At 43.9% G+C, this 28,000-nt stretch overlaps 2 protein-coding genes across 2 annotated transcripts; both read right to left on the reverse strand.

Annotated features, from left to right (window-relative positions):
• Positions 1-5: 5 nt before the first annotated feature.
• LOC134208156 (aminopeptidase N-like) lies at positions 6-23,858 on the reverse strand. Its single transcript, XM_062684224.1, is given in 7 exon segments — positions 6-134; positions 201-282; positions 346-851; positions 911-984; positions 987-1,564; positions 22,398-23,123; positions 23,179-23,858. Coding segments are annotated over 7 exon segments (2,685 nt in total). The 5' UTR covers positions 23,853-23,858; the 3' UTR covers positions 6-89.
• A 172-nt stretch (positions 23,859-24,030) lies between these two features.
• On the reverse strand, positions 24,031-27,630 carry LOC134222476 (aminopeptidase N-like). Its single transcript, XM_062701630.1, has 5 exons — positions 26,605-27,630; positions 26,003-26,343; positions 25,207-25,934; positions 24,553-25,146; positions 24,031-24,494 (listed from the first exon to the last, which is right to left on the reverse strand). The coding sequence occupies exons 1-5, from the start codon at positions 27,594-27,596 to the stop codon at positions 24,147-24,149; spliced, it is 3,003 nt and encodes a 1,000-aa protein (XP_062557614.1). The 5' UTR covers positions 27,597-27,630; the 3' UTR covers positions 24,031-24,146.
• Between the last annotated feature and the right edge of the window lie 370 nt (positions 27,631-28,000).

Here is a 28,000-nt window from a genome sequence, read left to right on the forward strand (position 1 = left end):
AATGCTTTTCAGCTCAATTTATAGATTGCTCATTGTCGTTTATTACTCTTCCAAAAGTATCATATTCTAGTTATCAACATATTTAATAATCATCTCGCTGTTGGGACCTGCCACGCTTGCAATAGAGCGATAAGCTGTAGAAGATAAAAGGGCAATTAGTTCTAGCATTGTTCGATGGCTGTACCTATTAGACATGATACCTGTGCGAAATTTTCAAGATTAGATTCTTGCATTGTCACATCTGCCAAAATCGCGTGAAATTCCATTTGCTGTCCAATCCACCTGCAATCAGCGACGATTGGGTAAAACACTGTTTTTATCATCATTGTGCATTTTGCTACTTACGAACTTATGATGGTTTCACTGAACTCCTTCAACCAAGCTTGGAACGCTTCATATCCAACGTTTGTTCTGGAGTAAACTGACCTTACAATCGGCAGTTGTTCGGACTGATAAACCGTAGTTTCTAGGCCAGGATCATGAATCTTAGTGAGGTAGTCAACCAAAATCAGTTTGTCCTCGTTACATCCCAGGTCAGAAATGTACCGGAGTCGTTCGGTTGGGTCTGTAGAACTTTGATAGGCATTGAAGACGGCAACAAATTCATCTTCGGAAGCATCCATCAAGCCTCCACAGTAGATACTATGTTTGATGTAGGAAGGTAGAACTAGAGATCCTTCCAGATCGTCCATCATTCGTTGATTGGCGCCAACTCTGCAGCTGCTGGAACCCATGCGGCAACTCCATTCAATCGCCATTGCTCGGAGCCGTTGATGTTCATGGGGCTCATTCGTGTCTTCTTCGAAGCCTAATCCGAGGAAAAGATGCTCCATCAAAGAGCTTACGAAGGCCTGTAAAGGAGTGGAATTCAGTTAGTTTAATGGCCGCTCAACGATACAAATTTTGGGACCTTCAGAGCGCTACTCGCAGCTTCATCGACTATCAATGCCTTGTTGATGTACTGCAGGTTTTCCGATGCCAAAATGTGTACCAAGGTATGTAATCAGATTCACTCTCCAAATACTTTATTAACTCGAATGGTGTTTCTACTTGCAGATGTCCGCCTAGGGCCAACTTCAGCGAATCATCGATCAGCTGCGAGCGGGATACCGCAGGGATGTCTTCTAGATCGGTTTTTAATTTGTTGATCAGTTTTTCCCACAGAGCTGCATCGTAGTTGACGCGGTAGTATCCGGTTTGTTGAGGATTCACCAGAAGATATTCACCGTTCGGAATGTCCAATTCAATGGTCACTTGGGACGTTCCCTGTGGTATCCAGAATCGAGTTTCGGTCTCCTCGCGAACGGTCTCGCCGCCAATGCGGTAACTGATTGGAACATACCATGTGCGGTTGTCGGGAATGTCAGTCGAGAAGTGCTGCTGTCTAAATACGAACTCGTTGCTGTCTGGGGTGCTCGTGACGGTGATCAGCGGATAGCCGCGCTCGTAAACCCAGGCACTCATGATGTTACCGACCGTGGTACTCGCTGATATGACAGCCTCCTCTTGAGCGACATATTGTAGGCTCTCGAATAGGTCGTTAGGATCCACCGCTGTGTTGGAGCTGGAATGCAGAGATCGGTGTATTCTGTTTTAAACTCAAGTTTGTCACACTCTTGGAATTCGCCCTAGTCCCTGTCCCAGTGTTTCAGTCTCAGTCCCAGTTTCAGCCCTAGTCTCAGTTTCCCAGCGTCCAGTGTCCCAGCGTCCCAGTCTCAGTGTTCCAGTTCCAATGTCGCAGTCCCAGACCAGGTCCTAGTACCAGTCCCAGTTTCCCAGTGTCCCAGTGTCCCAGTATCAGTGTCCCAGTCTCAGTGTTCCAGTGAAATTCATGTCTGCGTTGCCCGCGATCAACACTTTTGCTTTGTAAATGTCAAATATTGCAGAAATGCACTCTAGATCGATTTATGTAAGATCGTCTTGAATTTCTTCACAACCGAACAACTTTAAGCATATTATTGATTTTTTGAACTATTCCCACAGTTATTACCTGCGAGGTTTTTAAGCCATGTTATCATTTTTGCATTCATATATCATGAGGCTAACACGATGATACTTTTATGCCCAGAAAAGTCGAGAAAATTTCCAAAACCGAACCGGTAATAGAACCCAGCCACCCCACCAGCATGATCTTGCTTTGTAGCTGTGCATCTCACCGCATGGCTAAGCAAGACCTTGCAACGTAATGTTGGTACCGGAATAAACAATTATTTTTTAATATTCATTGGATTTTTGATTCTGTAAGCAATGCCAAATTGAATAGCATGATGAACTAATTGTGTACCTACTTTCCAAGATTTCATTCACTTTTTTACGTTACAAATCTTGGCTCGGTACTTGTTATAAGACAGTGAAAAAATAAGTACAGAACGATCGGCCAGTCATCGATTTTTTTCTGATTTGTGCAGCCTTTCATTAATGTTATAAGTTTTGTTTTCATCGAGCAAACTACACGCTATACATGGCATACCGGTTACCAAAAAGAACCCTGCCACACTCCCTACCCACTCGTCGGCGAGTATCATGTCAACATTCTCCTACCCATTTCATAATTGACCTGCATTCGAATACAGCCGGCGCTGGTATTGCTTATTTTTAGGTCACCAGTTCTTACACATTGAAGATGATGTTAGTCCCAAACTTCATCTGTTGGTTCTCTGTGTAATTACAACTGACCTGGCAATAACGGAGTAGCAACTGTGGGCGGTCAGGCATGCTCATGCTCATGGTTCCCTCGCGTCTTAGACTACGGCGGACTGTAGAAGGCATCAATATAATCCATCAGGCAGCTCTTTTGTCGAAGAATTCGTTCTTTAGCTTCCTTGTTTACCTTCCGCTCGCTTCCTTTTTTGGATATCAATAATTGAATTGCTACCGAGAGAGTCAAGATTGTTAGTAGCTTCTTCGACGAATCTGGAATCGGGACTCCATCAAGGTACAAGTGGACACGTATTTAGGATAACGTCGGCATCGGAACATGACTTCTTCTACATGGGCTTCCACATCTATAGTGAAATTACGGAAAGAATTCGTGGAGAAGATGGCAACATTCAAGTCGCAGACGAAAAGAATCAAGACAAAAATAAAATTTGAAATGCAACATGTGTACGAAACAAATTTGTCGAATTAAAAAGTTACAGTCACTGTCCAATAAGCGGGGTTTTACGGTATGTCGAGCCCTTTTTGAAAAACAATACACAAAGAAAGAAATAAAGATAAACTGATAGGCTTCGCACGTCGATGCCATTTCTATGAATTTTGGTGTCGACAGATGATTATCATCGTGCATTTTTATGCGACTCTTTTTGTGGACACTTACCAAGCCAGTGCTGTGCACTAGCGACCGGCGCAACACCGATTATAATTTTATCACGCTTATAAAATGTTATGTTATAAAAATTGTTAAGTATTTAGATCAAGATAAACATTCTGACTCCAGTATCTTCGAAATGATTTCATTCTTTTCCTCTAGAGTTTAGATAGTCATCAGTCACGTTTTTATGCCAGTATAAATAAGCATGTAGTCGTCATTGATTGCTGTCTAGTCGACGTGATAACATACAATTAACAGATAAGAAAATTATTTGGAGCTTTTGAGTAAAAAGTTGTTTATTGTTGTCATATTAACTATTTGACAATAGGGTGGGTGTACCAATCATGGCCACCCAGTCAACACAAAATATGATGCAACATAAAAAGCTACCCTCACAGATAAAAATATGTTGTGATTTTAAATGTATTTTGATGCACATATTTGGAGCATGCAAATAAACGTAATATTCAATCGATCTCACTATTGTTTTAAATCGAAATAAATTTAAACAGTGCTTGCTTGTAAAATTCAATCAAATTTCATTGAATATCGAATGTTAATTCGTTTGATGGGATAAGCTGCAATTTTACACGTCGTTGAATTTTCAAAATTATTTGCTGTGCTGGGAGCTACTGCTCCCACGGGGCAGACACAAAAACAGGGGAGGGAGTCTCCAGGGGATCTCCCTGGGGTCCGCTCCAGAACGCGGAGGGTTACTACCCCGAACAAGGGTAGTGGAGTTGGGAAGCTGAACCCCGGCCAGGTACCTCCAAAACCGGGGGAGGAAGGACCTAGAAAAGTCCGTCCACCCAGGAAAGACGGTGGTAAGGGGTTACGGCAGGCTGAGAGCTCTCAGCCGCCCCAGACCAGGGAAATAGAGGGGGATGACGCCTCCTGGACCCTGGTCAAGAACAAGAGGAAACCGAAGACGTCAAGGGCTGAAAAGAAGGCCCAGGCGAATGAGGGTAGCAAGAAGTCTAGGGTAGGCGCCAATCGCTCCAGGGGCGATGCCCTGGTCATCAAGACGGACGAGGCTAAGAACTCGGACGTCTTGAAGGCGATGAAGAGTGACGTCAAACTCGGTGAACTCGGCGCAGATGTATGTCGAATAAAACGTACCCGGAGGGGCGAGATGATCCTCGAGCTGAAGCGGGGCGTCTCGCAAAAGGGCGCCGCCTACAAGAAGTTGGCGGAGGAAGTCCTAGGCGAAACGGTCAAGGTGAGGGCACTCACGATGGAGGTGAATCTAAGGGTTAAAGACCTGGACGAGATCACCGAAGTCGAAGAGCTCGTCACGGCACTGCAGCGACAGTGTGAAGTGGAGACGCCCACCGTAGCCGTTCGGCTACGGAAAGGTCCGGCAGGGACACAGGTAGCATTGGTTCGGCTATCTGCAGCGGACGCCTCCAAGGTAGTCAAGTTACGGAGCGTCAAGGTGGGATGGTCGGTGTGCCCTGTGAGCATATACGAGCAAACCGAAGTTTGCTTCAAGTGCCTGGAACCGGGGCACAAGCAATGGGACTGCAAAGGCCCTGACAGAAGCAAGCTCTGCCGACGCTGCGGATTGGAGGGACATAAGGCACAATGCTGCACGAACCCTCCCAATTGTTTGATTTGTTCCAGCAAAGCTGCGAACAGCAAGCACCCCATGGGGGGTTGAAGGGCCCGGCGTTTAAGCGTGCTGCAAAATCACAGTGCAGGTAACGCAGCTGGCTTACTCGGCCTCGCACGAGTGTCAGGTGTGCGCAGGTTTAGAGGAAACTGCGGAACACGTGTTGTTCGTGTGCCCACGTTTGAACACAATGCGTGACCACATGCTTGCCACATGAGGTCTGGACACTACCCCGGACACCCTAGTGCGGAGGATGTGTAAAGATGAAGTTGGTTGGAACGTTGTTTTATCGGCTATCGTCCAAATCGTCTCGGAGCTACACAGAAGGTGGCGCGTAGACTCAAGGATGGCTAGTTAAGGCACAAATAAGAGGTGGTCCGAGGGTTCGGAGTCGGCTTCATGGGTCATACTGGTGCCCTGTGGTCGAACTCGATCCTTTTATCGAACAAGTGGCCGCGCGAAGAACAACTTGGCAGAGGAGAGTAGAGTGAACATCCAAGTCAGCCTCACGTGGTATGTTTGAGGTGAGCACCCAAGTCAGCGTCGCATGGCATGTCAGAAGTGAGAGCCTAAGCAAGTCCCACATGGTGTGTCGGAGCGTGTGTCAGGAGGAGTGCCAGGGTGTGCTAAAGTGAGCACCCAAATAAGTCTCAGATTGGTGTGCTAGAGCGTGAATCTGGTAGTAGGGTGAGCACCCAAGTTAGACTCATATGGTGCGGCAGAAAGAGTGTCAGGGTGTGTCAGAAAGTATGTTAGAGAGAGCACCCAAGTAAGCCTCATACGGGATGAGTGCCTGTGTGAGCGTGAATGAGCGAGTACATTTAGTACTGCCTATTCCCCAGAAGTAATGCTGGGAGGCAGTTCCGGGGGGAATCAGGGGGAATATTAGCAGAGAGGGTAACTCAAGTAACCTTCCGTTGCTTGAGTGGGTTTAGTGGGTCCAGCGCTCCGTCAACCCCACTCCCTGAGTGATAATTTCAGGTGTCTGTTTGCAGATTTGCCTTCATCCCTCTATAGAAAAAAGCTAGTTACCATTTTTGCATTCGTATATCAAGAGGCTAACACGATGATAGTTATCGCCCAGTGTAGTTGAGACAATTTCCATACCGAAAATTACTTAGACCGGCACTGGGAATCGAACCCAGCCACCCTCAGCATGGTCTTGCTTTGTAGCCGCGCATCTTACCGCTAGGCTAAGGAGGGCCACTAGTTGATGAATTGTGATATTTTTCATATCTACTGATAGTTTGATATAATATCATGAACTAAGACTCTTTGTTTCAGAAATTTGCTAGAGAAAACATAATTTTTTAATGTACGAGGATTAAAAGAATATTTAAATTATTACGCTTTTTGACTGACCTGAACCGAGACACCCATTAATGCGCGTAAAATGCTGGATATTGAACTTATTTCTCCGAATAAGCTTTCTTTTTAGCAGTCTTGTTCTGCATTAATCTGCTCAATAATTTCGAACGACCAAAACGCTAATAACAATATTTTTTTATGATTTGTAACTAGTAGAGTTGTTAGTTAGTTGTTAGTTAAATTTTATTTTCCTTTTTAAGCGCAGGATTTGGCTTCTGAAGTTTAAAATTTTTTTTTGTTAATTCCCAAATGGGTTTCGAACTGTAATCCAACTTTGAGGAATTATTCTCAAAGTTGGCATTTCTTTGAATAACGAAACGTTTCGCCTCTTTCGGCCAAATTACCCTTTCAGTCATCTGACTCTTTCGGCCAAATGACCCTTTCGACCAAATGACCCTTCGGGCCAAATTACCTTTTCGGCCAAATGACTCTTTAGGCCAAATGACCCTTTATGCCAAATGACCCTTCAGGCTAAATGACGTTTTCAGCCAATTGACCCTTTCGCCAGATGGGTTTCGGTTTGTTCGGCCTTGTGGCATTTGGCCAAATTACTTTCGGCCGAATGGATTTCAGCCAAAAGTTTGAGTTCAATCGGACGTCAATCTATTTTTTTTTCTTAGAACATTTTTGGGACTTAAATAAATAAACTTTTGACGTAGGACTTACGTCTCTCTTTACTATACCGGGTGTCATTTCAAAATATTCAAATCGACCGCGTTACGCTGTGTTGAAAGATTTTAAACGTTAATAGCGTTCGTCTCAGTTTTCTCAGTTCTCAGTTTTTCGAATTTCTGCGGTAAGCCCCTCAATCGACAGATTTCAAGTATGCCTTTCATGTCCATGCTTGATAAGACCCGAAAAACTTGTTTCAATAGGCATGAAACTGTTTTCAATGAAAAACATTGAGATCAAGGGAACCTATAAATTTGGGTACCGCATAATTCTTGCATCATTCCATTACCACGTTCTGATTGGTGCAGACACTAGCGAATGAGCAGCCGCTGGGTCTGCCGAGAAGCCATAAAATAGCGCAACGCGATTTTTTCCTTTCATTCTGACCGGGACAAGCGAAGCATGCGCCATGCTTCAGAATGGTTTAAAAATGACAACAAGTGGCGCCCCTCTCCTCATAACATTTGTTTAATCAATGCTCAAGAGTGCAACCATGGAATTCAAACAGGGTTTGTTAATATCCGAAAATTGATGTTAGTAAATAACTACAAACGTTAATTTTGTTCTCGAAAACATTTGCTAACGAGAATAAAGCCCATCTAGTTAGATATAAAACTAATTTTCAAATAAACGTCCTTAGATATAGAATTTCATTTGATTAAATACAGTGAACTCTCCCTAACTCGATATTCTGTAACTTGATATTTTCTCTAACTCGATGAAATCCCGAAAGTCCCTTGAATCTAGCATATTGCGCTCCCTCCGTAAGTCGATATCTCCCTTACTCAATATTCTCTAAGTCGAAGTAATTTTCAAAAGCATTTTCACCTCGCTAACTCGATGTTGTCAGAAACAGTACATGCACGACATAGTTAGTAGTTAGAAGTGAAAAGTGATAAGCGAGAAGTGAGAAATGAGATATGAGAAATAAGAAGTTAGAAGTGAAGAATGAGAAGTGAGATATGAGATGTGAGATATGAGACGTGAGATATGAGAAGTGAGAGAGGAAAAGTTAGAAATGAGAAATTAAAAGTGAGAGATGGAAAGTGAGAAGTGAGAAATGAGAAGTGAGAAGTTTGAAGTAAGAAGTGAGAAATAAGTAGTGGGAAGTGGAAAATACAGAGTAAGAAGTGAAAAGTTAGAAGTTAGAAGTGAAATGTGATAAGTGAGAAATGAGAAGTCAGAAGTGAAATATAAGAAGTTATATGTGAGAAATGAAAAGTGAAAAATGAGAAGTGATATGTGTGAAGTCAGAAGTGAGATATGTGAAGTGAGAAGTGGGAAATGAAGTTAAAAGTGAGAAGTAAGAAATGAGAAGTAAGAAGTGAGAGGTGAGTAGTGGGAAGTGAGAAATGAGAGGTGAGAAGTGAGAGGTTTAGAGTACGAAGATCGAAGCGAACAGTGAGAAGTGAAAAGTAAGAAGTGAAAAGTAAGAAGTGAAAAGTGAAAAGTGAAAAGTGAAAAGTGAGAAGTGAGATGTGCGAAGTGAGAAGTGAGAAATTAATAGTGAGAAATGAAAAGTTAAAAGTGAGGAGTGCAAAATTCAAAGTGAGAAGTGAGTGGTGAGTTATGGAAGTGAGAAATGAGAGGTGAGAATTGAGTAGTTTAGAGTACGAAGATCGAAACGAATAGTGAGAAGTGAAAAGTGATGAGTAAAAATGAGAAATGAGATATAAGGAGAAATGAGATATAAGAAGTTATAAGTGAGAAGTAAGAAGTGAAAAATGAGATGTATGAAATGAGATGTGCGAAGTCAGAAGTGAGATGTGTGAAGTGAGTAGTGAGAAGTGAGAAATTCAAAGTGAGAAAAGTAGAGTGAGAAATGAGAAGTAAGAAGTGAGAGGTGAGTAGTGGGAAGTGAGAAATGAGAGGTGAGAAGTGAGAGGTTTAGAGTACGAAGATCGAAGCGAACAGTGAGAAGTGAAAAGTGATGAGTGAGGAATGAGAAGTCAGAAGTCAGATATTAGAAGTTATAAGTGAGAAGTAAGAAGTGAAAAATGAGATGTGCGAAGTGAGAGGTCAGAAATTAATAGTGAGGAGTGCATAGTGCAAACACAGAGAACAGACATGGAGGCTCGAACAAAATTTCTTGCAAAACATGTGTAAACAAACACACCGAACCTCAACGCCACCGACGTCGACATTGCAACTTACAATCTCATTTTGATAACACGATGGCGCTAGTATGCTCTTGCATGCATAACGACACTAGCGCACAGTGGCATTTTTTGATGACGCTAGCGCTGATTATGCACGGGATAACGTCGACATTCCAAAGTTATTCAAAATGAACAGTAAAAAGTTATCACAACATAGCGAGTTCAGCTTCAACGTCTGTTCTCTGTGGTGCAAAGTGAGAAGTGAGTAGTGGGAAAAGGGAGATGAGAAGCCAAATGTGTGAAGAGAGAAGTAAGAAGTAAGTAGAAAAAAGTGAGAAATTAGTAGTGAGAAGTAAGTTATGAGAAGAAAGTAATAAGAAGTGAGAAGTGAGGACCGAGAAACAAAAAGTGAGAAACGATATTCTTTCTTTTTCCTCTTTTCTTTTTTTCTCTCCTTTCTTCTGTCTTCCTTCTCCTGTCTTATATCTCTCCACTCACTTCTCACTACTTAACATCTTGCTTCTCACCTCATAATTATCCTCTCTCCTTCTCACTCTTTGCTTCTCTTTTTCACACTACTCACATCCTTCTTCTCACTTAACAGCTATCACAACTCACTTCTCACCACTTTTTTCTCACTTCTCATTTCTCACTTTGTGGCACATGTTGCTGCACGCATCTCACTACTCAATACTCACTTCCATTTCTCAGTACTCACTTCTCACTACTCTGTACTCATTTAAAAAATCTCATCTCTCACTTCTCAGTTCTGGTTGTTCAACATTCACTACGAACATCTCTCTTCTCACTTCACTTAATAAGGAAACAAATTTTAACTGTTTAGTATAACGTCATTCAGCCAAATATAAATGTGTTCCCTATCTCGATACCTCCCTAACTCGATGGTCCCTTCAATATCGAGTAAGGGAGAGTTCACTGTACTCCTAAAACTTAATCCACACAAAGTCCCAAAATCGTTATGTAAATCCGCGCCGAATCCGCGAAAACCGCGAAAATCGCGAAATCCGCTTAGTCGTAACAACCCTGAAATTGTACTTGGGTGCCAAATCCAATATTCTAGAGATAAAATTTTATGCGTGATTTTCATAAATAGCGTTAAAACTAACTGTGGATAATTTTTCTGGCTTAACCGCGAAGTGGACGAAGGACTTCACTTGACCATGCCTTTAAAGATTCATAAGTTGTTCAAATCTTTCACATAATCTTATTTGGATAAAAAACCACCGATAACAGCTCAAACATTAATAAACTATCAATCGATTTTTCATCAAATGTTGGATTTTTTGGCATTGATAAAAAATATGTAGAAAAACATTGTTTGATACTGACCGCACACAAAGCGAACGTGACTGAATGATCGTCCCATGTTATGAATTCTAAATCTTATCACCCGAAATCCCATGTCCGGGTGTTTCCTTCCTTCTACTACTAACAATGTTGTCTCAGAAAAGAACACCCTACTTCCCACCTGAACTACAATTCTAAGCTCGCTTGCCCGGCTTATTGGTCTGTATCAAGCGAAAAGTCCCGTTAGGAAATAGACGCCAGCAGCGAGCAACAAGCGTAAAAAAGAAGAAGCCCTTCTCGAACGCGTTGATGATGATGACGCTTTGGCTGACAAAGAAGCGGGATACAAGACACTGGCTGATTGGCCCACCAATTGGGAAGCAGAGAAGATTCAAAATAAGGTATAAAAGAAAAGTGCATTCGCTCGCAGAGCATTCAGTCTTTTTTATACCATCACTAGAAATTCGCGGTTATTTGAAAAGATCGTTTTCTTACTTTTTGCACTTAGCCGAAGCAAACAGCCTTTTTCAAGGCTCTAAGAGTTAAAAATAATGTTCTCCTTCAGTCGCTATCGCACGGATTAGAAGGCTCTTCAGTGGAAGGGCTGAGATACAGTCTACATCCCCTGCTGGGCCAACTTGTGGTTTATTTCAGGCAGTCCTTCAGTGCGAAGGTTGCCACTGTCAAGGCTAATATTTCGTGACCGGACAGATACTTCCTGAATTTTTTTTTTGATGATTCTTGTTCGAGGTAGATTTGATTTCTGTGTCGGTTTGATGAGAAGATTTTGCCAAGGAATGGTATGCAACGCCGATTATTTATCCAAAATAGTTGATGTGAGAAATTTGGACATATTATGTATCTTAAAGGCATGGTCAAGTCAAGTCAAAAGATATTTTAGTTACTAGATAAAGATTGTCGCTTCGATTCCCTTTATTCTGCTGTCCGAAACATGTTGGGTACCAAGCTGTCAAATCGTATGGATTTTCCTTCTTTGACATTTAGCTCCCCTATCCTCGCCAGCAAAAGATGTTCCGGACAGCGACGACAGCGACAATCTTTATCTAGTAACTAAAATATCTTTTGTCAAGTCCTACGTCCACTTAGCGGTTATGTCACTGACATTACCCACTGTTCGTTTTTTCATCGAATTTTAACACCGAACGATACGCAAATGTTTTCGTAGCCAAAAATATCCCCCTATGCAAAATTTGAGCTAAATCGGACTGGATTTAGGGGTCCTCAAAATTAATCAAAACCTCTTTTTTTTTGTTTTTTTGGTGCCAACCCAAGCAACCAAAAGTTCGGATAATAGTAGCTCGGATAATACAAGCTTAATCAGCTCCACAAGAGATCATGAATAGAATGCTATTCAGCTCACTTTTTAAGTAGTTTACCGAACTATGAAGTTCACATTAGGTTATTTTCAAGTTCTAACAGATTACTATTCAGCTTCTAAAGTGAACTTCAAAGTTCACAAAAAGTTCGGCGAGAGTCCTGAATAGAATGCTATTTAGTTATACAATGAACTTTACGTGTACTTTATGAAAAAAACACACAAACACATAATCTATGTTTTCAATTTTTATATAGCTGATTTTTTAGTACCTGTTGAGTAAGAACAAATTTCAATTTTATTTCAAGAATATTCGCAGGAACATAGAAGTTGTTATTAATTAGGATGCAAGATACCATTCCATGTGAACGATGCGCCTACCACAAGTATTGAACTCTAGTCCTCCTCTTATAATCCGTGATGCGTATCACTGCTTTATACGACCGACGCGTGATGTCGCAAATTTTTACTTCATGAGATGATTTTATTAATGACACTGGTATCAACAGTGACGCCGGGAGTGCGTGGGACAAGTAGGACATGTCCTACGCATGATTTTTTCTGAGTAGGACAGTCAAAGCATTGTCCTACTCATGATTATGGTAAGATGAAGTTATTGACTGGCAGGAATCTGTAGAGATTTCAAAGTTAATTAGAGTTTTGACAATAATCATAAAGAAATCTAGGATCAAGAATGTTTTCGTTTATTTAGTAATTTGGGCTCGATCATTTTGTATTATGTCGGTGGACTTGTGGTTGAACGGTGGACTTCTAGTGTGAAGGTTTTTTTTACTGAAGTGATGAGCTCGATGTCTCTTTGAAAAATCAGTTTGATCAAGTTGTTTGAATTCCACCAAAAACGGAGCTTAAGCGCAGGTTGCTGTTTAAATGGCTTCTAATAAGTCCGTCTGAGGAACCACAAAAATCCCAATTCCCATTTGGAATCTGATCCGTAAAGAATTCTGAGCTCCCAAAAAAAATTTGACAATCATGCGATTTCTTGGTAGTTTGCTTTCAAACGCTAGATCCATTTCAGGAAGTTATTATAAAATCCTAGCAGTTAGTTATAATTGATTGAAACCATTGATGATTTATACAAATTTATCTGATTCGTGACTTCTGCTGAAAGTTCGTAAAGATATTTGATAATCGTAAGAACTCCTGCATGTCAGTTTCTTGGAAGACCTTAATGAACTTGGAATAGCAATGTTTGCCCTGAAAATTTAAAAAAACAATCACAAATTATGTGAGTATTCTCTGCAAGAACTTTTCAAGTTCAAATAAAATATTTTAGAATTGATTGTATGCCACCGCAAGCAAAACTGGTCCACATTGAAATAGATTTCATATCAACATGCGACTGTTATGCTTCCATCGGCAGTATAGGTATAATGTGCATCGATTTCTCATCACCAGAACGGTTTCCTAAATCGGAGACAAGCTCGGTGATCGCTAACCTCACGGCCACGAAGCACACTTTAAGCAGGAGGAATTGTGGGCTCAATCGCAAGTTCGTTTTTTCCTATCCTGCATGTCTTTTTTTCTGTTTTTCGTAATCCACCAAAACGATTTCTACTGTTATACCTTCCTTGCAGTTGTAAAACTTCTTGTGTCACCTATGCGACGTACATTTCTTTAATAGGTGTCAATTCTTTCCCCTAACATATTCACAAGCATGTGGCCAGGGCAGATCTCGACTGTTGGACTGTTGGTGCCTCTGTGGTAACGGATTCCAACGGAGATGCTACTATCATACAACAGTCTAGGGTTGTAACACCTACAAATTTATGCGAATCGCTTAATGCTAGTGTTAATATCAGCTTTTTTGTGCCCAAATTGGCGTTTCTTAATTGTCCTACCCACGACTCGGAACGTTGATGCGCCTCTGGGCATCAAAGTTCACCATCAGTTAATTAAGTACAGAATGTGAACTAGAAAGTTTGTATAATGTCATGATGGAACTAAATGTGAACTTTGTTTGCTAACTAAATGGAACTAAATGTGAACTGCGTTTTCGGGGGCACACCACTCGATACGGAAGCGGCGCACAACTGTCATTTTTGTTGATTTAGCTTTGCTGCGTCGCAGCATGCGTGAAATAATAAAAATGACAGTTGTGCGTTGCTTCCGTATCGAGTGGTGTGCCCCCGAAAACGCGAGCACTTATAAAGTTGGGTTCCGTCAGGAGTGACCTTAAAGTTCATTAATAGTTCATGCAAACTTGAGTGGAGGCTTTGAGAAGTTTGACGTTTCACTTTGTTTTGTTGCATAGTTGCAGGCGGGATTCTTTCGATCAGGTTTGTAAAAGAATGGAAAATTGATGATTGGTGATTATTTACCACTTTTAATTCACAGAATGCCATTCGCCGTCGTGGAAACCGTCATTGCTCGTGGATGTAAGGAGCTTTCAGTCGTTCCTGAAAAGTGGTTGCGAACCTCTCGCCATGGGAACATTGTGTTCTGGCCGAATGTGTAAAGCATTGCACAGCAGGAGAAATTACTCCAGGACGAAAACAGCTGTCCGAAAAAGTCTTGGCTGAAATTCAAATGTGTAGTGAAACGAAATTCCGTATCATCTTTCGGAGCAGCGAAGCGTGTGCTTGACGATTTATCTGGAGAATCGTCGTCAGATATCAGTGAACTAACCCGGCGTAATAGAAAAATCTATTGAACAAACCGGCGCGAATTTTGTCGTATCTTACGTGTCATAATTAAGTTCACGTTTTATGTGTGCATTGATAGTTAAATATTAATAATTTTCGTGTATGTGATGTGTAAACTTTGCCAGCCTATTGCAAAAGCAAAGTTTAGTTAATAATTGGCCGCAAACTGCTGATTTGAAGTGATAAAACCTGATTCAATTAATCGTTTGTTTTCTGTCTGTTTTGCTTTCGCCCGCGGAGATGGGTGGTGAAGGGAGTGAACCCAGCTTTGGCAATCATCCGTGCGCTCAGTGTGCAGTGCCTATCGGTGATAATGACGATTGTGTTGAGTGCTTTGGCACAGTGAAAAACATTTGGATGAGATTGAAAATAAATTGGATGGTCTTGTGAGTGTCGTCGAAGCGTTTAAAAATTTCGAAAAAGTGATTAAAGAAGCGGTTAGTGAGGAATTAATGTGTTTGAAAAAACGGGATGGCTGTGGAGCCCCTTCCCCGGGTATTCCGTCCTTTGCAAGCGTGTTACAGTCCTCTGGTGGAGGAAAAAAACAAATTAAGCGTAAAGTACCTGACCCTTCCGACAGTGTGCTGATCATGCAAAGCTCGAAAACTCCGGCTACTTTTTCTGAAGAAGGTGGTCTGCTCCGGTCCGGAAAACGCCGCAGAATCGATAATGCAAATAAACCAGATCGTTCTCCCAGTATTCTCCCACTCCCTGTGAAATGTCCAGTGCCAGTCTCACCGCAGCGCAAGTCCAACGCGGTCACCAAAATTGAACAAACTGTCCTTTTCAAGCCTAAACGGGAACAATCAGCAGAGTTAACTAAGACTGATATTTGCGCAAAGCTCGATTCCGTGGAATTTTCTGTGAAGGATGTTCGTTTAAGGGAAAATGGTGTTGTCTCTGTGAGATGCGAGACCAGCGACCACGCAGTGCGATTAGCTTCAGCCGCCTCTAATATTCTTAACGAGAATTACTGCGTTGAAAGCCAGAAGCCGCTGAAACCAAGAGTGAAAATAATTGGATTTTCCAAGGATATTGACGAAGAGGAATTGATTTCTAAGTTGAGAAAACAGAACCCTGGAACGAATGCTCTCGAGCTAAAATTAATCCGAATACATAAAAATGAGTCACAAAAAAGCAATCATATGTCAGTCATACTAGAAACAGATGCACGTGGGTTCGACGATTTAATCAAGCGGCAGAGAGTAAACATCGGTTGGGAAAGGTGCAGAGTTGTGGAGGCAACGGATGTGTTGCGCTGTTTCAATTGCTCGGAATACGGACATAAAGCTGCTTCCTGCAAGAATCCTTCATGCTGCCCGAGGTGTGCTGGTGATCATCAGGTGAATGAGTGCCTTGCTGATTATTTGAAATGTAATAACTGCCATGTGCTGAACACAAAACGGAGTTCCCCCTATGACCAACTGCTCGACGTAAACCACGCCTCTTGGAGTAATGACTGTCCCATTTTCGCCAAGCGACTTAAATCGGCACGGCAACGAATAGATTTTTCGACCTAGCAATTAGGAGAATATGCTAATAGTGGGAAGCTCCTTTATTCCGGTCATCAAGCGGCAGTGCATCATTCATCAGAATATCCTCTTGATCGGACACCGGGACGCACTCTTGCCTCCAGCCTTGTGGAAGGTCCCTGTCCGCTCATCACAGTCGAGCCAATCTAGCCTGCGATCATCGGCCGTCCCGGCCCTGTGTTTGAGACCGGTGTAGGGACCTTCCAACAGCAGTTATCAGGCAAGTACGCTCTCAATACGTTCAGTTCATCCTCCGAAAAGTCTCCTGTTTCCAGCCAATGCGCAGCGACGTTTCATTCATCAGAATATCCTTTTGATCGGACACCGGAACGCATACTTGCCCTCAGCCTTGTGGAAGGTCCCTGTCCGCTCATCACAGTCGAGCCAATCCAGCCTGCGATCATCAGCCGTCCCGGCCCTGTGTTTGAGGCCGGTGAAGGAACGTTCCAACAGCGATTATCAGGCAAGTATGCTCTCAATACGTTCAGTTCATCCACCGAAAGGCCTCCTGTTTCCAGTCAATGTGCAGCGACGTTTCTCTCATCTGAATATTCTAACAATCGGACACCGGGACGCACACTTGCCCCCAGCCTTGTGGAAGGTCCCTGTCCGCTCATCACTGTCGAGCCTATCCAGCCAGCGATCATCAGCCGTCCCGGCCCTGTGTTTGAGGCAGGTGAAGGAACCTTCCAACAACGTTCATCTGGCAATTTTTCATACAACGTGTTCAGTTCATCTTCTGACAAGATTCCTGATTCTAGACAACTCGCGACCACGCTTCTTCCGTTTGAAAATGATGCTCCCCAACATTCCAGTACTCGTCACTCCCACATCAGCAACGAAAACGGTGGTCTGCACATCTACTATCAGAATGTTCGCGGGCTTCGTACCAAAATCGACGATTTCTTTTTGGCGGTATGCGAAGGAGATTACGATGTTGTTGTATTAACCGAAACTTGGCTCGACGACGCCATACAATCAGCTTAGCTTTTTGGACGCCACTACTCGGTGTTCAGTACTGATCGCAATCCTTTGAATAGCCGTAAAACCCGTGGCGGTGGTGTACTAATCGCAGTTTTATCTAAGTTCAATTGTGCTCGTGATTCTGCTATCGTTAGTGATACCCTCGAACAATTATGGGTTCGAGTCAATATGCCTGGATTCATTATCAGCATTGGGGTTGTGTACTTGCCACCTGATCGTATGAACAATTTTGATGATATTCAACGCCATCTAGAATCTATCGAAATGGTTAATTCTACACTCAGGGCTAACGACAAGGCCCTGCTGCTCGGTGGGGTTTGATCCCACGACCCCAGTTCGCATGATAGGTGCTTTCCCTACTAAGTTACGAAGGACCTCCGTCGTCCACCGCAGCTTAGCGGGTACTGATGAAACCAAATTCCCAGCACCAGGTACCAGCCGATCTCTCGCAATACATTTTCAGAACTAACTCTCTCTAAAATGTATTTTTGTACACATGCCAACCAAGTAGGATGAGTATTTAGTATTGTCCGGCTCCTACACACTTGCTTCATCAGCAACGGCGCTCAATGAAGTAGGGTTGTGTGAGGTTGTGCCAGTTTGGTCGTCAATTGTTTACATAGGATTAAAAGCAAACTACCTAGTGCCAGAAAAGTCATTTTACCCAAATTTGGGTTATTGGCCCGAACCACGGTTTTGAGTGCAAACAACTCACTTTTGGGTAGTTTTGGTTTTCAGTGTACAAGCTCATGTGCCACGGAAGAAATAAACTACCCAATAGTGAGTTTAATTCACCCAACCTCGAACATCCGTACGGGAAGCCAAAATTGAGTAAGTAGGGTCGAAGTAGTTTGCCTTTACTCCCATGTTAAAAAAGTACCCAACGGAGAATTTATTGACCCAAATTTAAGTTTAATTCACTCAATTTCGACCTCAGGTAATAAAACTCAAAATTGGCTTCCCGTATTGAACTGGCGTCGTTGGATTGTTTGGCTTTTTTGTTTTTGACAACAAAAGAAAGAGTGGTTGAAAGCGAAGAGAAAAAATAACTCAAAAGTAAATTTAAAAGTACTCAATTTTGGTTCCTTTTTTTCTTCCGTGTGGAGTACGAAGTTCCGGAAGTGTCAACAGCGCTGCCAGCTACACCAACAACTGTTATCACGGGGCTGTCATCCAGAGCAAACTTGCCGACTGTCCAGTATGTGACGTACAACAACGTTGAGGAACCGGTTACGTTTCAAGCAGATAACGCAATGCTGAAAGAAACAGTTAACGAGTTGCGTCAAATGAACCAACGACTGAGTCTGCTTGAAAAGAGGGTAGCGAATATCCATACCCAAAATGAATTTATCTTGGATGCCATCCAAAAAGGAAACGTAAATACTGCGGAACCACAGTCTTTCTGTTTTGCAGCCATCGACACTGAACAAAAGCTAGCTGACAACGCTAGGTGGATAATTCTTTTAAATAGAGTTTTTTAAATAAAAATCTGCTCATTTGATATAATGCTTTGCAAAACGCCTGAGACAACGAGACAACGCCGATGACAAAAGACCGCCAGCTAAGGGTTGTGTACTTGGCTGGTAGTGCAGCCTGGGCACTGTTGTCCTTCTGACATCAGCTAGAGTGAGAAGGTACGCCTCGAGCGTCTGTTCACCAGGAGGTGCGGCTCAAACAGCATCTGCCTGGTACCCAGCGGCTGATTAACGAAATGCTGTATCGCGTCAGCTATACCCAAGGTGGCGGCCCCATCATCGCTATGTAGGTAACGCGACCCCGGTAAGGTAGCTTACTAAAGCCTTTCAATTACCACGAAAAATGGAGATAGAAGAAAAAGAGAACGTTATTTTTGGCAACCGACCCGGCAACGAAATAAGGACTATGATTGGAAATTCGGTACCTGTAATGTCAGGACCCTAAATGAACCTGGACGAGTGAGCCTTCTGGCTCGTGAACTGCAGAAGGTTGGAGTGGCTGCTATTCAAGAAGTCCGATGGCCTAGATCCGGAGAACGTGAATTCCGAGCCGTGGACCCCACGACCAACACTGCATTCAATAAGAAAATTATGCTGAGCTTTTTAGTGGAATGTCTTCACTTGTCATAAGACGAGTTTGTTCAATCCCATTGAATTCCACCACTTAATTGTATCTTAACAGATACGTATTTCGACCTTAACAGTAAGGCCGTCTTCATTGTCTCATACTCGACTCGACTGCATTCAAGTATAACATCTATCACAGCGGCGGTGAAAAAAGCAGAGCATGGATTGGTTTCGTAGTGATGGGCAAGCGGATGAAGCAAGTGATGCGGTGGAAACCCATTAGTAACGAATCTGTGTGTTGAGGATACGGGGAAAATTCTTCAATTACAGCTCAATCAACGTTTACGCTCCGACAAACGATAAATCCGACGACGTGTAGGACACGTTTTATGAATGTCTTGATAAAGCCTATGGAGAGTACCCAAAGCATGACGTGAAAATTGTTATCGGAGACGCAAACGCTCAGGTCGGTAGAGAGGACTTTTTCCATCCCATAATCGGTAGGGAGAGCCTTCACTCCGCTACCAATGACAACGGCCTACGGCTAGTAAATTTGCTGCTGCCAGAGGGATGGCCATCAGTAGCACCTACTTTGTACGAAAGAACATCCGAAAGCACACCTGGAGACACCCAAATGGTGAAACTTGCAACCAGATAGACCATGTTCTGGTGGATGGGCGCCATTTCTCGGATGTTATCGATGTGCGGACATTCAGAGGTCCGAACATTGACTCTGATCACTACCTCGTTGTCAGTAAAATTCGATCACGGTTGTCAACTGTATCGAACGAAAGTTCACAGCGAACGATGCGTTACAATATCCAGCGATTGTCGGCGGAAGGAGTATCGGCTGAGTACCGCCAGAAGCTCGACGAACGGATAAGTGCAATCAACGTTAGCGACAACATCATCGATCTATGGGAGTTTATCCATGGAGCGGTGAGCACAACAGCACGAGAAGTGGTAGGCACTGCACAGAGGCGACCCAGGACGGGTTGGTTCGATGTGGAGTGTCAGAGAGCGACAGACGAGAAGAACGTTGCCAGAAGCCGGATGTTGGTGGCAGGTACTCGATCGAATAGATATCGGAACAAGGAAGCAAGAGCAGCCGAAAAACGGTGCGGTGGGTCCGCAGGAAGAAAAAAGAGTACGAAGAACAAGTTATTAGTGAGGCGCAGGAAAAAATGGAGAAGAACGATATGCGGAGGTTTTATGAGTCTGTCAATGGCGTGCGGAGAAAGACAGCGCCATCTCCCGTCATGTGCAACGACCAACAAGGGAATTTGCTGACAGATAAAACTGAAGTGGCTGCCAGGTGGAAGCAACACTTCGAGACTTTGTTGAATGGCGGAAGTGACGGTGCATCGGTGAACAGAATAAATATAAGCGACGATGGACAAACTGTGGAGACACCTACACTAGATGAGGTTAAAAAAGCTGTTAAAGAGTTGAAAAACAATAAAGCTGCGGGGAACTTCTCAAACATGGCAGTGAGCAGTTTTATGAAGTTCTGCACCATATTATGTCGAAAATATGGGAAGACGAGGAAATGCCTGCTAGCTGGTTGGACGGCCTCATTTGCCCTCTCTTTAAGAAAGGGCACAGACTGGAGTGCGCCAATTACCGAGGAATAACCCTCCTTAATTCGGCGTACAAAATTATGTCCCGTATTCTGTTCAACAGATTGAGACCGCTTGAAGAGTCCTTCGTCGGCGAATACCAAGCAGGTTTTCGTGAGGGTCGATCAACGACGGATCAAATGTTTACCCTGAGACAAATCCTTGATAAATTCCGGGAGTACAACTTGCAGACACATCATCTGTTTATTGATTTCAAGGCGGCGTACGATTCAGTGAAACGGAATGAATTATGGCAAATTATGCTTGAACATGGATTCCCGGCGAAACTGATACGGCTGATTCGTATAACGTTGGACGGATCGAAATCAAGCGTAAGGGTTGCGGATGAAATATCGACGTCATTTGTTACCTTAGGTGGATTAAAGCAGGGTGATGCACTCTCGAATCTACTGTTCAATATAGCGCTCGAGGGAGCGATTAGGAGAGCTGGTGTGCAATGAAGCGGTACCATTATCACAAAATCGCATATGCTCCTGGGATTTGCGGACGATATCGATATTATCGGAATTGGTCGCCGTGCCGTGGAAGAGGCTTTTGTGCCTTTTAAGAGCGAGACAGTGAGGATTGGACTCACGAACAATACCAGCAAAACGAAGTACATGGTCGCTGGCAATCAACGTGGGTTCATTAGTGGTGGTGGTAGCGAAATGGTGCTGGATTGTGAAAAATTTGAAGTGGTAGAAAATTTTTTGTATCTTGGAACATTAGTGACGTGCGATAATGATGTTACCCGCGAGGTGAGAAGGCGTATTGCAGCTGCAAATAGGGCTTATTACGGACTTCGTAACCAGCATAAGTCCCGTAGTCTGCAAACGGAAACAAAACTCGCGCTGTATACTACTCTGATTCTTCCGGTGGGTTTATACGGCCATGAGACATGGACGTTAAAGGAGGCTGACCGGAGAGCTCTCGGAGTGTTTGAGCGTAAGGTGCTGCGGACAATACTCGGCGGTAAACAGGAGAACGGTATCTGGCGGCGTCGCATGAATCACGAATTGTACCAGGTGTATAAAGGGCGGGATATTATTAAGCTTATACAACACGGCAGACTACGGTGGGCTGGTCACGTTGTTCGTATGCCGGAAGAACGTCAAGTGAAGATAATATTCAGTAGAGAACCCGGCAGAGGCCGCAGGCTTCGTGGAAGGCCGCGTACACGATGGCTTTTTGCAGTTTAAGAGGACCTGAGGGCGCTCAATGTTCAGGGCGACTGGAAGCTATTGGCCCAGGATCGAGTCCAGTGGAGAAGGATACTCCATTCGGCGTAGGTTCATCGAAGAGCTGTAGCCCATCAAGTATCAAGTAAGTATCCGTTTCACATAAATCCTAATCAGCTCTTCTTCTTCTTCTTCTTCTTATTGGCATTACATCCGCCTCGCCATCCGCTTCGAAGCTTAGTGTTCATTAAGCACTTCCACAGTTAGCCAAGTTACCATTTTTGCATTCTTATATCATGAGGCTAACACGATGATACAGACATGATCGAGACAATTTCCAATCCAAAAATTGCCTAGACCGGCACCGGGAATCGAACCCAGCCACCCTCAGCCTAATTTATTCTTCCAAACGCACCGATAAGGCCAAAAATGTTTCGTTTTTTTTCTGTTTTGTATATGGCAAAAGTAGATTTGATTCCTTATTCTCACTTCAAAATCAAACTTGAAGTTATAATGCAGAATACCATTGAACAAACTGTTGATTGAGCCAATTGCTTTGCTTAGCAAGCAAATAAGCTTTCCTTGTTGCATGACTAATTCTATCGACTATTAATAGCACCCGCAAAAAGCACCTGACCACGATTAATCGCGTCCAGAAATTATTCACTTACTTGACGGCCAGATAACGCTGCAGACCCTTCTGGAAGGTGCGCTCGCCTAGCGCGTGATTCATCATGCGAAAAACGCTCCCCCCCTTCTGGTAAGCGATTGTGTCGAAATATGTCATCAAATCGGTTTCCACGTAGTGCGACAGCGGTCTCACCGAGTCCGAGGTATCCAGGTACAGCGCAAACTGGACCGCTTCCACGGCGATCAGCTCTTTGAAGCGGATGTTGGGTTCAATTTCAGCGCTGATGTAATACTCGTACAGGGTGGCGATACCTTCGCTCAGGAAAAGGTCGGTCCACCATTTCGGCGTGACGAGGTTTCCGAAAAACTGGTGAACGAATTCATGGGTTATGAGCGACACAAGCCACTCTTTGTCCAGGTTGCTGCTCGTCAGGCTGTCGAACAACAAGTACCGTTCGGCGTACTTTACCAAGCCCCAGTTTTCCATGCCACCGAACATGAAGTCCGGTATGGCCGCCTGGTCTAGTTTTGGCAGATCATAAGTTCGATCGAAGTACTCTTCGATCGCGCGAATAACTTCGACGCCTTTATCGAGAGCTAGATCCAGTTTGTCTCTGGCGGTTGGTCGGGCGATGATCTCCATTGTAAGTTGGGTAGGTTCCCTCAGAATTACACGTTTGCTGGTGAAATCGGTGACCATGAACGCTACTAAATAGGTGGGCATCTGTGGTGTCACTTGGAAGCGGGTTAGCTTCTTCTGCCCCGTCCTGAAAGAGATGGGATGAAGATACGGAATGACTGTGGATTGGCATATGGACTTACTGAATGGTAATTCCAGCGATCGGCATGTTGGAAGTGGCCTTGTAAAGCTGCCCGGAGCTGATGCTGATTTCGAAGGTGGTCCGAATCCATGGCTCGTCATAACACGGGAAAGCTTTTCTCGCGAATGTCGCTTCGAATTGGGTCACAGCGATGTATCTGATGGTACCGTCTTCTGCCAGGTATGAAGATCGATAGAAACCGGTTAACTCGGTGCCTAGTTGGTTGCGGAACTCAATAACTAATTCATAGCGGGTGTTCGCCGGCAGTGTAGCTAATGTGTTGATAACCAAAAACTCCTTCTCTTCATCAAAAGTGAAGCCAGCCAGGGGCTGATTCAGCTGATTGCTGTTTAAGAGCTGCAGTTTGTCTATTTCAATCCCAGAGCTGTGCAGCACAATTTGTTTGATGTCCTGTGTGGTGCTGATCTGTATCTGCACTTTTCCGCTGTACTGGAAATCACCCAAATGAACGTTAGTATCCAGATAGAGGGTGTACTGCGTTGGATAGGACGTGTTCGGTAGTCTAAACGTGGTGAAACTCCTCTCATTGGCTGCTAGTTCAGCAAAGTTTTTCAATTCGTCTAGAGACGAACTGTACCGGTCGTATTTAAACCGCTGACCACAGACAGTCACTGCGAATATACAAAGCAAACAAAACACCCGCCGTATATCCATCCTAATTCGAAGACCTTTCCTTGAAAACTGAGTGGCTAATATCGTTGATTAAAATTTATATAACCCACTACATCGAGTAAAACCAAGATCGACATTGCCAAATTAAAGCAATCTTATCAGTAGACGTGTGGAAGGTAATGACTGTCATCAATGATCGTTGCACAAATTCAAAGACCGATTTATGTCGATTAAACTTTATAGCATAGCAAATATAAGACGATTAGATTATTACCGCGGTACCCGGACATGCTGTATCGGGTTTCTGTACAGAGGTGGTACTCACCCATGCATACTTCAATGCAAAAGCGTAACTGCGATAGCACCTATCAGCAGAGTAATGGAAACGGCAATCGTAGCCGCACCGTCATCCTCTGGCGTCGTACTCTGCTCGGTGACTGTGCTGGTCTCTACCGAAAGAGTGGTCGAAATGGGCTCCGTAGTAGTAGTACTTGGAGTACTGATAGTAGTAGTACTTGGTTCCTGGTCAATCGATTCCACCAGGTCTTGCACGAAACCCACGGTCAGAAGTCCTTCGAAGCTTTGCTGCCAATCGAAATTTGCCTGTGCGGTAGCACGCACCGATACTGCATCATTGGCAGTAATGTACTCGGAAACGATCAGTTCTTCCAGCAGCTCATTCAGCTGTAAAGACAATTCAAGATCATACACTGAGTCATGCGTTTGATGTCATAAATCTTACCAAGTCGAGCTCCTCTTGATTGTTGGTACGCGATGCAATGGCCGTCAGGGTGCTACGGAGAGTAGTGACACTTAGTCTGGAGACGAAGTCCCGGAGACTATCGGGGTCTCTCAAAAACTCGATCAACGCGTCAACGCCAGTCCGCCCACCGGAATATACCGCCTGTACAACTTGTGTGCGTTCGGACGATTTGTAGTTGATCTCGGCGCCGTTGCCAGCAGTGGCAGTCAGGAGGAAAGCCTTGAGGAACTCCTTGTTTTCAGAGCATCCTAACGCGTTTATAACCAGCGACCTGAAGGCCCAGTTTTGGGTCGGATATATGCGTTGGTAAAGATGTTGGAATACATTCTCTTCTGCTGTGCGTAAACCGTAGCAGTAAACTACAGTGGCAATGTCGGGATGCACCAAAACACCTTCGTCCACTTCTAGCTTGAGAGCATCCTTGGTTCGTTGGAGGCAGTCTTCATTTCCTATCAGGCAAGCCCAGCCTGTAATCAGCTGTTTCAGGTACTTGTGAATCAAGGTTTCCGTTTCGGAAACAGAGTCGACGTCTAGTGTGGCGTACAGCTTCCTTATAAGATGATTTACCAAAGTCTGCAAACAATCATGTATGTTGGTAATAATCAAACGTTCAACAAATTAATTTTTACTTACTTTGAAGTCCTCGTAAGATTCCGTTCCTCGTAGTTTTCCATTGAAATAAGTTAGCACAGTGTTGGCGGCCGTCCACGGTGCATACTCTGTTTCGTCCTGTAGATAAGGCAGAAGGTTCATCAGAACCTGAAGGTCCAATCGTCCGGAACGGGCCAGCCAGTGAGCGTCATCGATGATTTGTGCTCGATTGAGTCGATGAATGCTCTCGTGATTGCTGAGCAAAGCATTTGTGATCAGTTCCCAATTTTTCTCGTCATAATTAACTCGGTAGAAGCCAACCTGCTGTTGATTGAATACGATCCACTCGTCGGCGGTTGCGGCCGTGCTAATTCGAGCCGCCTTGGTGCTCAGCCAGCTATAGGAGTTCAGATCATTGAAATTACCGCTCGACTGTGTCGCATAGTTATATGGTATCCTCCATACGTTCGTGTTGGGCACCTTACGATCTGAGATAAACCGTTCCTGCGAAATAATGACATCTCCGGTTTCGTAAGTACGGCGCACGCTCAAAACTGGATAACCAGCTTCCGTCGTCCAGGTGTCCATGATATCCTTGACAGTAACTCCATCGGGAAGGACGTTCTTACCCTCAACAGCCAACTGCAAACCGGCATACAAATGCTCCGCGGTAGCAACGTCAAACTGCCGTTCGGTGAGATAAGCATTTAGACCAGCGGCCCAATTCTCGTCGCCGAGCACGTTACGCATCATATTCAGAACGCTTCCAGCTATAAAATGAATTGCAAAATACCAATTACTTCCTTTGCTCGTTTTTTTTTTATACCACCTTACTTACACTTTGGATATGCCACTCGATCGAACAATCTCGAAATGGACGAGGGGGTATCGGCGCTCCAAGTCATCGGTCTGGTGGTCTCAAGCCCATCTGGAACCAGGGCCGATTGGATGACATGTGGGTTGAACAGTTCCCAGTATTCCGCCTCCGGATATGCGAGTTGGGCAGCATAGTACTCGTACAGGGTGGCAAAACCTTCGTTCAACCAAAGATATTCCCACCATTCGGGAGTGACTAAGTTGCCAAACCATTGGTGAGCGAACTCGTGAGCAATGACTGTAGCAATGTTCGTTTTAGTGCGATAAGTACTCAGTTCGGGATTGAATAGCAGATACTGCTCTCTATAAAAGACATAAAACGATAAAGCGGATTATTTATGAGCTATTGCTTTTTGATCGTCTGTCTGATATCGCTTATCAGAGTAATAAGACGATTGGCTCGACTAGATCCCGAGTGCGAGAAGCACACAGCGATAGTAAAATTACCAATTTTTTGGGAAACGACTGTGGGGTTTAATCATAGAAACGTCGGAAGAATAAAAACTCGTTTTCAATCATATGAGACTGCGTAGCCGTTAATTAATGATCTATGAGTTAAATTACCTGTATGTGACCAAGCCCCAGTTTTCCATGGCACCTGCAGAAAAATCTGGAATGGCGAATTGCTTCATCACTGGCATGTGCTCGAAATATCCGATACCGAGATGTGCGTCGAGCTCCGCCAGAATCTTCTCACCAGCTTCAACGGCGAAATCTACTTCTTCGATTGCATTTATGCGGGCAAAGACGCGGTTTGTTTCACTTCCTCTAGAGGCAAAATCCGATACCACAAACGCCAGCAGATATGTGGACATTTTCGGAGTGGTCTCGAATGTACTCACCCGCGTATCACCATCGATGGAGGTGGTGTAAGGCATGTTCGAATTTGCGGTGTAGTATGTATTATGAGTGATCTGCAAGGCAAAGGTAGCCTTCAGTCCAGGTTCATCGTAGCAGGGGAATGCCATGCGTGCACTCGTTGATTCAAACTGGGTGGTGGCCAAATACTTTGTTGCACCAAGTTGGTCCACATACGAGGAAATATAAAACCCATCCTGATTGTTAGACAGTGTACCAATGAATGTTACAGTTAGAATGTAATTTCCAGTGTTTAGTAGCGTCGCACTCGTGAAGGTCAGTTGCTCAACAGCGGAAGCATAGGTCCATGTTGGATCATCCAATGGTTCTGGATCGGCTCCTTCCGACGGAACTATCGCCAATTGTGCACTTTGAATCGACAGACTGCGATGATGCACCACAATAGTGTTGGTTGCCTCAACCACCGTCAAATGAATCTCCACGCTTCCACTGAACTCCCTTTCGCCGGTGTGTATCGCCGTGGTAAGCTTCAGGTCATAGTGGGTCGGGTAGCTGGTCTTCGGTAAACGGTACGCCTCATCCACTTCCTGCAGGGCAACGATTTCACTTTCTTCGGCTTCAAACGCGGGTGCAATTAGAGGCGGATCGACATCACTGGAAAGAGGCCGTTCGGCCGTCGTGCCAGAGGCGATCAAAGCTAGTCCACAGAGCACCACCGTCCACTTGAGGGAGATCATCCTAATCGTCCCACTTTCACGCGAATACTGATTTAAGGCCTAGTGTTTGAAGTCTATTTAATGAGGGGCTAAGGGTTGCGATAAGTATCCCGTCACGCAACGACAGCCCGATAAGATACGGCCTCTATTTCCGTCGTCCCAATGGATGAAGTATGTACTGTCTTGTAGAGATATCCCTAATCTGGGATTGTGGGAATCGGAAAGATTTGGAAAATTGGTGCAATTTTTTGTTTGTTGAAGTGCGTGATGGGATAGGACCTTGTTGGAAAAACCCATTGATCAGGAATTTGGTGATAATTTTATCCAAACTGCGGATTTGAAAACAAAGTCTAATTGGTGCCTGATTTCCCTTATTCTTTATTTTTGATTTGGTCGCAAATCCCTAGATTTGCCAAATATACCCG

This window comes from Armigeres subalbatus, chromosome 1 (assembly GCF_024139115.2).
Source record: "Armigeres subalbatus isolate Guangzhou_Male chromosome 1, GZ_Asu_2, whole genome shotgun sequence".
Lineage (NCBI taxonomy): Eukaryota > Metazoa > Arthropoda > Insecta > Diptera > Culicidae > Armigeres > Armigeres subalbatus.

Excerpts from the sequence above, each read along its gene's own strand:
- LOC134222476 (XM_062701630.1), bottom strand. The coding sequence starts at position 27,596 with ATGATCTCCCTCAAGTGGACGGTGGTGCTCTGTGGACTAGCTTTGATC. Across the intron at positions 26,344-26,604 it reads TGGGGCTTGGTCACATACAG|AGAGCAGTATCTGCTATTCA; the intron begins GTAATTTAACTC and ends TGTCTTTTATAG. Across the intron at positions 25,147-25,206 it reads AATCTTACGAGGACTTCAAA|ACTTTGGTAAATCATCTTAT; the intron begins GTAAGTAAAAAT and ends GATTGTTTGCAG.